This window comes from Stylophora pistillata, chromosome 9 (assembly GCF_964205215.1).
Source record: "Stylophora pistillata chromosome 9, jaStyPist1.2, whole genome shotgun sequence".
Taxonomy (NCBI): domain Eukaryota; kingdom Metazoa; phylum Cnidaria; class Anthozoa; order Scleractinia; family Pocilloporidae; genus Stylophora; species Stylophora pistillata.
In genome coordinates this window covers 30874212-30886740 of record NC_142527.1, presented here as the reverse complement: position 1 = coordinate 30886740, position 12529 = coordinate 30874212, and the positions used below count along the sequence as shown (strand labels likewise).

At 38.9% G+C, this 12529-nt stretch overlaps 2 protein-coding genes and 1 long non-coding RNA gene across 4 annotated transcripts; all 3 read left to right on the top strand.

Annotated features, from left to right (window-relative positions):
* The first annotated feature begins 2653 nt into the window (after nt 1–2653).
* LOC111335489 (uncharacterized) lies at nt 2654–4819 on the top strand. The gene has a single exon (XM_022941397.2). It carries the CDS (start codon nt 3136–3138, stop codon nt 3727–3729), a length of 594 nt encoding a protein of 197 aa, XP_022797132.1. The 5' UTR covers nt 2654–3135; the 3' UTR covers nt 3730–4819.
* A 1103-nt stretch (nt 4820–5922) lies between these two features.
* LOC148724265 (uncharacterized) lies at nt 5923–7062 on the top strand. Its single transcript, XR_015991520.1, has 3 exons — nt 5923–6124; nt 6378–6459; nt 6801–7062. It is a non-coding gene; the product is annotated as an uncharacterized LOC148724265 (long non-coding RNA).
* A 1604-nt stretch (nt 7063–8666) lies between these two features.
* Nucleotides 8667–12085, top strand: LOC111335497 (uncharacterized). 2 transcript variants are annotated; one of them, XM_022941410.2, is made up of 2 exons: nt 8667–9551; nt 10527–12085. In XM_022941410.2, exons 1-2 carry the CDS (start codon nt 9396–9398, stop codon nt 11211–11213), a joined length of 843 nt encoding a protein of 280 aa, XP_022797145.1. In that variant the 5' UTR covers nt 8667–9395; the 3' UTR covers nt 11214–12085. The 2 variants fall into 2 exon arrangements, with proteins under 2 accessions (XP_022797145.1, XP_022797144.1); XM_022941409.2 differs by having other exon boundaries at nt 8853–9551; nt 10524–12085.
* The last annotated feature ends 444 nt before the right edge of the window (nt 12086–12529 follow it).

The following is a 12529-nucleotide window of genomic DNA, read 5'->3' as shown; positions in this document are numbered from 1 at the left end:
TACAGAAATTCATAATGATTCCCAGCCATCACTTAACAGCCCTTGGTTAGTCGTCTCTTATAAGAGAGATAAGAGAGAGCTGCCCATACTGGTCCAATTATGCAGAATAGTAAAGCGAAATTTCCGACAGGCAGTTCTGTTTCTTTCATAAGGGTTTACCCTTCCTTGGACCTGAAATAAACTTTTGGAAGACTCCGGTTTTGAGCCAAACCGTAAATTTCCTTATCTCCCTTACGCCTGATGCTGAGGCCACCGACCCTTAAGAAAATCTAAATTGATAGGATTGGCTTTCCTGCTTTTCGACCTTATCGATAATTTTATACAATGAAATATATGAAGTTCATATATTTTGAACTGCGGTATTAGATACATATGATGCACGATCCTCGCAGTAGATAGCGCTATTTAAGCAATAGCGAAAATCAGACCTGAAAAAAATCAGGCCTGTACGGGATTCGAACCACTGACCTCTTGTTAGCTCAATTGTTAGCTCAATTGGTAGAGCGCTGCACTAGTATCGCAGAGGTCAGTGGTTCGAATCCCGTACAGGCCTGAATTTTTTTCAGGTCTGATTTTCGCTATTGCTTAAATAGCGCTATCTACTGCGAGGATCGTGCATCATACGATAATTTTATATCTAACTTTATGTGCTACTCAGCTCTGGAGGAAACTGATCTGAGTTATCAATGAGAGGCCGGCACTGTGCCACGGAGCATCACATCGATCTTCCAGCTCTAATGCTCCACTGCACCACGGCAGAGTGCACCACTCGATGGTGAGCCAAGCAGGTTCAAATGAAGTTACCGTGAGCCTGGTTTAAATAGCTCTGCTTTAAAAAACAACTGTCTTTTTTCCATATCCAAACTTTGGACACCGCAGACGGCCGTCAATCACGATAACCTGTGTAGAACAGATTTCCGTGAAACTATTCCGCTCAGGAATCCAGGAATCCAGTCCAGCCGGAGGTAGCATTCTGGCTTTGGGATTATCACTCTGCAGATCATGTCTCGACTCACTACAGGTTCCTGAAAAGTTTAAAGAAATTTGTCTTCGTTTGGACTCTCAAGTTGTAATTCCATTGCCGTAGCGATTAAACTAAACCGCACATTTTTTCTTTTTTCTTTATGGCTTTAAACCTATCCGGTCTATCTGTAAAATAAATTAAATTCGAATTGCGAAGATCTGCACAAGTTTAAAGTGAGGTGGTGATTAAATGGATCTAGAAACGTATGAATTGAGATATCGTCTAAAGCGCCCCACACCATGTGCATCTTATCTTTAGAGGACAAGGTCATTTGGCAGCCAAGAGGTTTGAATGTTGGAAGCAAGTTGAATTGTAATCGTTCGGGCATATAGCATTTAGCCTGGCATTTGATTCCTGAATTTCAAGATCCCTCATTCAAGTTATTATTGCAAACTCTCCTAGAACAAATGATTATCTTTTCCATAACATAGATAACAAGATCATTAAAAATAATGGTCCAGTTAAAACTTCTATAAATGATCTACATTTTCGGCTCGATTGACAAAGGAAAAATTGGATCTTATTCGCACGACAACTGTTTTATTTATCATTGTACACTCAGGGAAAAATCGATTTATGCCGGGTGTATACATAGGTTTACTCACAGGATAGCGTCGTCTAGTAAAACAGTCTGAACTGTCTTAGAGAACACACGCATTAAAATTCATCATTGACCTGCAGATGACAAGTAACGCTTTGGCGCTTTGGTTTTTTAAAACGATAATGGAAAATTCTTTATTTAAAGGTCGATACTCCCATAATTATAACTTACTTTAAAAAGAAATCACTTTGTCTTGAATTATTAAAGTAAAGATTATTACGCAGTCAAAGATTAAAGCTCAAATTATTGGCACCAGATTGCATCTCCAACAGACCCATAAATCACGGTCTGTCAAACAAATCCAATTTCCACTGGATGAACTCCAGTGAACGAAGATGGTAGAGAATATGGTACCAGGCGGATGAAAAACGATCTTATTCATAATTCGTGCGATATTAATTTCCAGGTGGAACAACTTGAGTTGCTGACCACGAAAGATCCACAAACTGTCTGAAACAATGGTAGTCGGTTGCTCGAGGCGATTTAGTTTGATCCCCAAAAAAGGTTGTCTAATTTGGAATGATAAATTATTTTATAAGTTCTCCCGTTGTCAAGTCTGTAGATCCTCAGTTAAGTCGCAAATTTCAGCCCATTTCAGACTCGGAAACTTCTCAGATGTATCGAGCAAGTCACCGGCAAGACGCTTTCGTCTGTTGCGCGCTTGGTATTTATAAACGATCGTGCATCTAATGAGCCATTAAAGGGGTAACATAAACATACATATCTACCCTTGTCCTTCTACAGTAGGCCGGCTAAGATATTTTAGAAATTTAAAGAGTGTTTTTTCAAAGCGTTCATGTTAGCGCCATCACACCACCATTAATGTTGACATACAAAAGTTTCATTCGTTCTGCTGGGAGCTAAACGCTTGTATGAAAAAGCGTACTTAATATGAAGTTAGGTTTTTAACCACACAAACTATGCCATATCCCTCGGCGGGAGTACAACTTTTTGCTGTTGTCTAATTTAGAGAACAGTCAATATTTAAAAAAATCAGTTATCACTACCGACGCAGCCCCAAACAGTTTCTTTAGAAACTATCAGCCTTTATCACTAATTAATACTGTTGTTTGTTGTTGCGAAACAGTTGGGTGCGACTCGCGTGGGCGGGAAAACTCCGCTAAACGGACCGCGGTGCGTTAAACTGTTGTCTATCAACCTGGAACACCAGAATGGCTCCACGTTAATGACGTCACACGAATCATGACTGGGTAAAATGCTGCGGTTGACAACTGTTGTCAACCAGACAAACCTCATCAGTAAAGGGAAACATTGATGTGTGCTTTGATATAGTCTACTAGACGTTTATCAGACGATGAGATAAGTCAAGTTTCTTTTTAGGCCCCTGGCTCCTGCACTTCACAACTCTATCTCAAGGATTTCTGTCATCAGCAAACTCTACTTTCAAGTGGAGGAGACATAAAGCGTATACGGACGCCTAGGGTAGGCCTTAATTGGAGTATTTTTTTCGCTGGAGTTCAAGATCTGCTCTGTTGTTGGTCAAAGAGTCATGAACGGCTACCGTCGAAAGTCCTTTTGCGGTTTCGTGCCTTCCGTGGAAAGAATGAAAGATGAAAGATACGGCCACCTTAAGGCAAGGAAATATTCCGAAGCCTGCATTCAGCATAAAATAAACAGGCCACCAAATGATAAGAAACTGGGAGATTTACGAAGGTCTGCTTCATTACCGGACTGCCAAGAAATGGCAAGAATACACTCTAAAGGGCCGTCTCGCAGCAAGGGAATATTCTCGGATCCACCCGAGGGCATCACGAGAACCCGTAGCGTTTCGTTCGCTCCAGAAGTTGTCTTCTTTACTGCAGTGGCTGATAACGATGTCGCAGAGCTCACGAAGATTATTCACAAGCAGGAAATAGATTTAAACCACCAGAGTCCGTCTGGACTCACGGCGCTGCATTACGCAGCTGCCGAAGGAAGCTTCGAATGTCTTCAACTGCTGATAGATTACGGTGCCGAGGTGGAATTGTCAGACTCGCAAGGGTGCTCTGCATTGGATTTTGCTGTGCGTGGGGGGCACTTTGACTGCGCATCGTACCTTATCAAAGCAGGTGCCGAAATAAAAAAGATTGTAAATGGTCTGTAAACGTAGACCGCCATGGTTCATTTGATTAGGACGAGTTACAATCAAAGGAATGCTGCGTGATAATTGTTCACAACTTAAAACCCTATCTCTCGACGTATTACAAGGTCTATAAATAGGCCTTGAGCGCAAAGGTCTGCACGGTGGAATTGCAAGAATTGGAGAAGATACCAGTATTCTTAAATGCGGCCAGCATAACAATGTTTGAGTTTTTAATCTTCTTTTTTCGTTTCCTATAACACGCAGATTTATTCGTTCAGTTAAGGTAAATGACGTGCTTTTGCGGTGCGAAAAGCCGCACTAAACATTCCTGGTATGTTTAAATAATCATCTAAAGACTTATTTGTGAACAAAAACAACTTTTAAAAACAAAAAAGCCCCCTAGTAGTTTTTTTTTAATGAAATCCTTCTGTAATAGCCCGGCAGCGAGAAACACATGGGTATCGCAACTGTTGATTTAAGGCTTTTTCAAAGTTGAACTTAAGCGGAAAGGTCAGCTTTTAATGGACTACATACCTGTAAAAAAATCGTTAAATATTTGCAATATGTCAACTGCATATACAAAGTTAACTCCGTTTGAAGGGGCTCACTTTTTGACTTGTTTACATAAGGCACTGTGCCGAAATTAAAGAAGGACACAAGAAAAACAAACGGCGGATAGATGTTAAATAATTCTTTTCTAAAACAAAGCTTCGAGGATGAAAACTGAGAAGCCGCGTTGTCGACTCCTTTGTTTGTGGTTTCGCTTTTGCGCAATGAAAGAGAATATACAACATTGAGGGCATTTGTATTTAATGGTCAGGGCCATTAAGAAAGAAAAGATATAGATGATTCGTATTGTACTAGAAATAACAGGTCTGATGGTTTTAATTGTTTCGTCCAAAATAGACAGCCTAACAAATGTTGAAAGCCAAAGCAAGAAGATAACTCTCCAGAGGATTATGTATGTAACTGAAGTAGTTTCTCTTCAGGAAGAAGTTTCACTTTTTTGAGTTTTTATACCAGATTGACTTTGTTGACTCTCTGACCGGCTTGTAAATGTGGTTGAATGCGAAGGGAAATGGGTAAATAAATAATGAATTAATCACGATTAGATTTGGTCTGATGAATTCCAGAGGATGCCATTCTGAACGGCCGAACACTGTTTGAAAATTATTAGGTTTGTGCAACAGAATGCTTGCCGCGAAAGAGTATGGTAATGAGCAGTAAGGCATAGCCGGCCAATACAATGAAGTGCCCCTAGTAAACTGTATTCAACAAAACCCTTAAAGTAAGATTTCGATTGCCACAGATTAGTTGGTATTGTAGTTGATTTGACTACAATAAAAGGCTGTCTTTAGCCTTATTATTGTCCGTGCGCATAAAAAATCGACCATTAAGAGTGCGCTTTTGTACGCTTACCGAGGGGGCCTTTGGGATTTTCGGTTTTGCGGTTTTGACTGTTTTTTGGATCGGTTTTTCGGTTTTTGGGCCAAAAAGGTTCGGTTTTTTGGTTTTGAAGTTCAGAGCGGTTTGTGGATTTTACGTGTTTTTGCATTCGGTTTTCACGAAAACTCTGATGCGGTTTTCGGTTTTTCCTTTTTGACCTCTTTGAAGGTGAAAATGTAGCGGTTTTGTCAGGTTTGCATGCGGTTTTCGGTTTTGCGGCCTTTTTTCGTCGGGTTTTCGATTTTGGAGGTTTTTTCTCCGGTTTTGCGGTTTCTCAGACGCCCCAATGCCCCACTCCTTACCAAGACTGCAACCCGTGAAATTACCGTGAACACAGAGCCTTTCAGTGTTATCTCCTGACTTAGCTCTTGAGAAGCCAAAAGTATGTAAAAATATTTTAAATGGATTTTGCACATGTTGAGGCAAAGATAATATTGATCATCTCCTGAGCCGAAAATCTGTGGTAAAAGATTTGTCAACAGTAGACCGAGTTAAACCAAAATGGGGCATATTTCTCGACAAAATGTCATGCAGTTTAGATTCTTTAGTTTGAAGTGAGAAAAAAAGAAGAGACAATTCAAATATAAGTATGGCTTGTTAAGATTTACCTTGAGCCACGTTGACAGTGATCTGCTGCGGTATTAAAAAGCCGCCGGAAAAGTCTGAAATAATTAATCGCATTAAGGGTCATTAATTCAGGAAAGTGGAGGGGTTTGATCAGGTTTACTTGACCTAAAGCACGGAAATTACTACATATAAAGATATAAAGACCTTTGGATCTTCGAACTAGTGCAACAAATAATAATTTTGAAGCCCTTTTCTGATCGCAAAACTATGGTTCTCTTTGACTGCTTATGCGTTATTTTCGCATGAAACTGTTTTCGAACGTGGATGGTAGGAGCGTTTTCCCGCGAAAACTACAATCACGAGTTTCCAATAGTTTTCCATCCCCACTCGTGCCGTCGTATTCGTAAGTTGTGATCTCTAGTTCTCTTTAGATCCTGCAGAGTGTGCTTTAAACTCTAATTAAGTTTCCTTTCATGAATACAAGCTCGCTGACTTGTCTGATTCCCTGAAAGGGTTAACTAAATGGGGAAGAGTCAGAGCTAGGCGTAATGAGGTCATCAAGGGTGGGCATCGCATCTTGAATCGTTTAACGTAAATGCTTGAAGTGTCTGTCTTCAACCATCTGTGTTCAGCTTTGATTTATTCTTACTATTTAGGCGTTGTTCTACCTCAGCAAACAATGGCCTTAAAAAGGATTCTTTCTATCGAAAGGAAATTTTCAACGACCAGTGGCAATACGTGAGTTAAAACATACGTGTTTTTGTGATCATCAAAAAAAAATTATGTAACATTAGGATTTAAACAGTATTAGATGCAATTATTTGTAACTAAAGACCGCGTTTGTGAACTATTACTGCAAGTGATGTGTAAAATGTCATGGAACAGATGTAGTGGCAATCTGAGAGAAATGGTCTGCTAATGAAAAACAGTGGTGATGTAGGTGTGTTCTGAAATGACTGTTTGAGCAGTCCTAATTATCTGCTCATCTTATCTGATGTGGAAGTCTGGGTTCTACCCATATTTGATCTCGGGTGAAAACATTTAGCCATTTTCTTTTCTTTTTTTTTTTTTTTTTTCAGAATGGAAGGGAACAGGATTTAGATTTATTCATTTAATCCAAACCTCGATGTTCCACACCTTTGCTTACTTTTTATTGTGCACTAAAGTGATAGCCAATCGAAAACGAAGAACGCAATACAGGTTCATATCTTACTTTCAGATGGTGTTGGACACGAATACGTCTAAAGATTAATTCATGAAATTAATAAAGAGAAAATCAAAAGTCGATTGAGGTATAATTACAGTTGTCGCCATCCGGATTCAACTGGTCTGGAGATGTTCGGAGCAAGAGAAATAGTGTCAGTCTCGCAATAAAATGGACTCTTGAAGGATCAGGATAAATAAAATTTTGAAAAGGGAAGGCTCGATGTGAAAGAATGGTGAATTTTGAGACACTCGTTCTGTACTAGATAAATGACTTAATGAAGCAGTCACCATAACTTGTCTCTAAAGCGAAATTAAGCCGCGTCTTCAAAACAAAAGTCGAATTTTAATTGCATGCTCTGATGTGATGACCAAATTGTTTTTCTTCCCTTATCAACTTTTTTCGTGAATTGGGAAAGAAGAATTAAGGAAAGGATTAAGATTGAAATGTTATTCCCGATAAATCTAATGGATACGTTAACGTAAAAATATATTTAAACAGGAAATCAGATTATTAAGATGTTTAAGATGCTATTCTCATATCACACATTCCGGGGATAAAACCGACAAAACGGGATTGTTTGAAGTTGTGTGTTTCATACTTAGGTGAAATTTGTGAAACATACTGACTGCCAAGATCAACAAGATTTTATCAAAAACATTTTCGAATAAAACGAAAGACAGCACAAGGACTGAACGCCATAGTTTAGTCCATCGATTAGAAATAGAAAGTCAGTTGGGCTGTAATTTTATATAGAGGTGAATCCATTAACACGTTACGTCTACATGATGAGTTTGTGTTGTCTCCTTGACTTTAACGATGACTTCCGCTCAATTTGTTACCGATGACAGTCCATTTGAGAGCTATTCTCTCCAAGACGATCAGACACAAGCACACGATCTGCTTTGCTTCACGAGTCTAGTCACTCTACGTGGATTCCAGTAGAGTACCTTCGCTTTTTATCTTTTCTGTAGGTTTGTTGACTATTCTTGTTTTTGATACTGTCTTGATGTTAATTGGAACCATTCCGCTCGCACATACTGAGTTATTTTCTTAACAGCGAGCCTTGTAAAAAAAAAAAAAAAAAAAATGAAGGGAGACCTTTCCAAATCAGCTTACTTTGCTCAGCAACACGTAGCTGTCTGTTTAAGGAACTGTTTCCTTTCCTTGCAGTGCGCAGTTGGGGCTGACAAAATATCATCTAGAGAACTATGACGGCTTTCGCCACTGCAGGCGCATGTCCACCAAAGATGCATGCGCGCTTTGGATGAATTCATGCATCACATCCTCTGTGAATTGGACAAACCGGTTCTAAACTTTGACAAAAAGCATCATTTCACTTTCGAATGCTGGGCTCATGAAGGTTTGCTCACACAAGCTGCTCCTCTCTTTAATTTTCAAAATGTCTCCACAGCTCTCCTTTAAAATTTGTTTCTTTTTCGTGGAGTGGGGAGAAGAATTCAAAGTATTTTAAATTCTCTCTCATCGAAAATAGGATGGAGTATAGCTTCGAAGTGATCATTTGACCATTTGGCTAGCCAATCTGGATTGATTCTTAAAAAAAAAAAATGATTCAGTGTGTACGATTAAGTGATATTTAGGGGTATCCCAAAATAAATACTGATGACAAAAATTTAGAAAAGAACAACTTTGAAATTGGCCATGAATGTTTCGGAAAATTTCAAATACATTAAATAAAATATTGAAACTCAAAATGACCACCAAGATTTAATTTTTGTTTTCGTTTACGGGCCATCGGAGCGAAAATCATGTACTTTGTTCATTCTTATGCATGACAGGGCAGTTCATTGGGTGAAAATGTCTGTCACAAAGGCAAAAGCTCGACTTGCTCAAGTTGCTTCAGATTAATTTTTTTTGTTACTGTGACCATAACAGAAATTTATAACCAACTAAGGAGATGTCAAAGAGCAGTAATAACACCTGCAAATTTATTTTTATAGGCGAGGATTACTCAGTTAATAAACCGAACCTCGCGACGCTTAATTAAGATTTCTTTCTTTCTTTGAAAACGCATAGTAGGTTTGTGGTAAAAAAATAATTCAAGGTATGGAAAAAGAAAACCTACGCAAAGAAAACACAGTATTAATTTTGCGACTACAGGTGGTGTATTAATGGAAACAATGACCTGCTTTTAACAATATACTTCACCATTTTCTCACGTGAATCAAACCGTTACGTTTGATTTTTCGCCTTGTGGGCTGATCATTAAAGACTTTTCATTTATTTGTGTCTGACCGGGCGTGTTGAAAGAGGTCTTTGTGTGCTTGTAAGGGTCAATGACTGATAGCAGGTACAAGAAAGGGACTTGCAAGGTAGAATGATTGAGTGGCTCTTCTACGTGTTATTTGCAAATTAGTACTGGCACATTCCAGGATGAAGCTCTACTGTTCATAGAGTCAGTCGCCCTGATGTCTAGAATCTTGTTGCAAAGATCACTCAGGGGGCCAAAATGAGAGAAAAAAATACTAAAACGTCTCTTGTTTTCACTTTATTCCTTCTCACGAAACTGACTTTTTTACATTTGAGCGACTGCCAGCCCATGGACATTCGAGGCCTATTCGTACGAAAACATGGAAAATTGGAAACCGAGAACTCTCCGCAACAAGTAAGTGAGGAAAGTCCTTTTTCATTTATCCAGAATCGGTTGTTTGTTTTGAACTAGTTGAGAGGTTATTGAAATGATACAGACCGAACTCGCTGTTTTAAGTTCCCACTGTGCCGAGACTTTCAAACTGAACGCTGTAGGCGAGATTACCTTCATCCGTAACACGCTTTTTTCGCCTCGAAAGGAACTACCCACATAGCAGAGCCTGTATTCTCTTGACACCTCCTATCCTTGAGTTTGAATTTTCCTAGTGCGGCTATACCTTAGAAGTTATCTCGTTCTTCTCCAAAGTGGCAGAGAAGATCAAGCGACTGAATGGGTTGTTTTCATTTCTTCTGGTTGTTGCAGTGTGCTACTGATAACTTGGAATCAAAGTAACCAGTAAACCTTTTCAGTCGATTTACAAATCCAATCGATTTACATATGTGATCGATTTCCAAATCTTGATCTACGTATATGGTACTATGAAGTATTTTAAAGACAATAAATGAGACCAGTTTTTAAAGCTTGGCATCAAGTTGAAAAGCTTATGCACTGTCTGTGTTCCGCGATGTTTGTTGATGAACACGCTACAATGAACATTTCACTAGGCCTGTTGCTTATGCATTTCTTAAAACTTGAGAACCCAGCCATCCACACACAAGTTACATGATAATCAGTTTGTGTAGGAGAGGACAAACTTTATCCTTTCTTGGTTTGCTCCAATGTGAATTTTACAAACTCGAAAAGCACGTGGTATTTGGCTGTGGAGACATTTTCAGCCTCGTTCATTTATTTATTGTTTTCATTCTTTTTCGTTGTTGTTATGTGGTAAAACGTAGGGGAACCAATAGTTTTAGATTTAAAAAAAAAAAAAAAAACACTGCAAAAGAGGAATTTATGGTACAGCAAGTTTGCAAGGGCTGAGCTTGTAAGTTATTGTTAAATATTGATAATAAATATGATTCGATGTCCTATTTTCCTTGTTTACAGCAGGTAAGGCTATTTCAAGAAGAATTAGGGTACGTCTCACTTTTACATGCATCTCACGAAACCAAACGCAGAAAGGAGAGAAATGCCCCACACACGCGCTATCTCCATAAAAGAGGGAGCAATGTTCACAGTGGGGTCAGGGCTGAAATTGCACGAGCTCTTGCACATCACATCGAAGGCATGGAACCTAACTTTAAATCGGCGACCTTCCAGCAACTTTGGAGTGAACTGAAGGAGCCACTTACTGTTGTAATGAGACCGGGAAAAATAGAGGACCTTTTAACAGAGCTACAGAAATGTAACTTGGGAAACACCCCTCATGGATATGAAATTCCATCAGATTTGGATGGTATTAAAAGAGACTTGGTTATTTGCAAAATCTATGAAACGTTAGAGAAGAATGAAGAAACTTCTTCTGCTGAAAAGTCTAAACACAATAAGGGTGACTACGCCAGTATTTGGAGTCTCCTCAAGCAGCCACTGACCAGTTGTTTTAAGGTCGCAGAGCTGTCGTCGTTAATGAATGAGTTGGCGCAGTGTTTACCGCGGTTTGAGTTGGCGGGAATCAAGTACCAGGTCCCAAGTAAGATGTCTGAGGTGAAAAGAGATGTGATCATTTGTAAAGTTGATGAATTGTTTAACAAACCCCATGTTGACGATGATTCAACAGGAAGTGGAACGGAGGTTTAATTCAATCATCACTCGAAGAGTGAAAGATGCAATTTCACGCTTTAAAAACATCGAAAAATACTTGGTGGACCTACGGGTCACAGCTGCACTGGATACTTTTCCTCACAGCTGTAAGTTATAACCCTGAATTACTGAAAAATCGACAATCAAACTAATTTCAACCAAATGGCAGGGAAAAAACCCACGCTTTAACAGCCAATATTTAGGACAATTTTACGAAATGTTCCCACAAGCACCTAGTTCGGGTACAGTTCAGAAGATTGACAGGTAATTTACTGATGAAGAAGTGTCGGTCTCTGTAAGACCGCGTATCACGAATTATTTTATTGACTGATCAGTTCATCCATCCGTCCATCATCTTTCCATCATCCACTCATGAATCATGATAAAATCCCTCCTTTCATGCATACACGCATTAACTAAGTCATGGCGCACGCATACATGCATGCATGGTATGCCTGTAGGCACTCAAAGCGAGGGACTCAGTCAAGGAACAAAATGCTCTTGAAAAAAAAAATCTCTGCGCGCTTCTCGAGTATTGATACTGACACAGTGCCCAGTGAACGTTTAAAAATGATTGCGAAGAGTTGATTTCTGAAACTATCTCGACAGTGATTCAAATGTAAGGCCCCTGTATTTCATTTCAAAGTCGAAAATGACGAAACCGCTATATACGTGTAGTGTATTGATATAATTTTGATTATAAAATAAGGGGGTCGATCGAGGAGATAAGTGCATAATGAAACTATTATTTCATGCAGTAAAAAAAAAAAATCTGAAAAATTTGAATGTAGTAACAGCTATATTCTATCATAAGGAAATCAAATTTTTTTAGTTGTAATTTTTCCAATAAAATTAACAAAAAAAATGAACTTTGTCATTTCCTTGACCACTTCACTGTCATTGAGAAACCAGTACCCTATGACACATTCGATCTGAGCTTTTCATTCGAGTTCGTAATAAATAGATAAAGAGTAATGTGATGTGTTCGGGTGGTTTACCGATCAAAACAAATTCTTTCATTTTCTTTTATGTCATGCAATATCCCACGAGGCACTTGGGTACAACTTTGGATCGCCGTTTAGACATCGAAATTACAACAGTTTTTCTGTATAGAGGTTTTGCACAGCAGCCATGTTGGATGGCAAGCACAATAGATTATTTTTCACATGGGAAAAAATTTCTTTCTTATGCAAAATATTTTAATTGTTTCTGCCATCCAACATGGCTGCGGTGCAAAACTTCTATTCTGGTAACCAGTATTTTTTTTTTTTTTTATCTATTTTGAGCGATATCGCGAGATCCACTTTAATGCA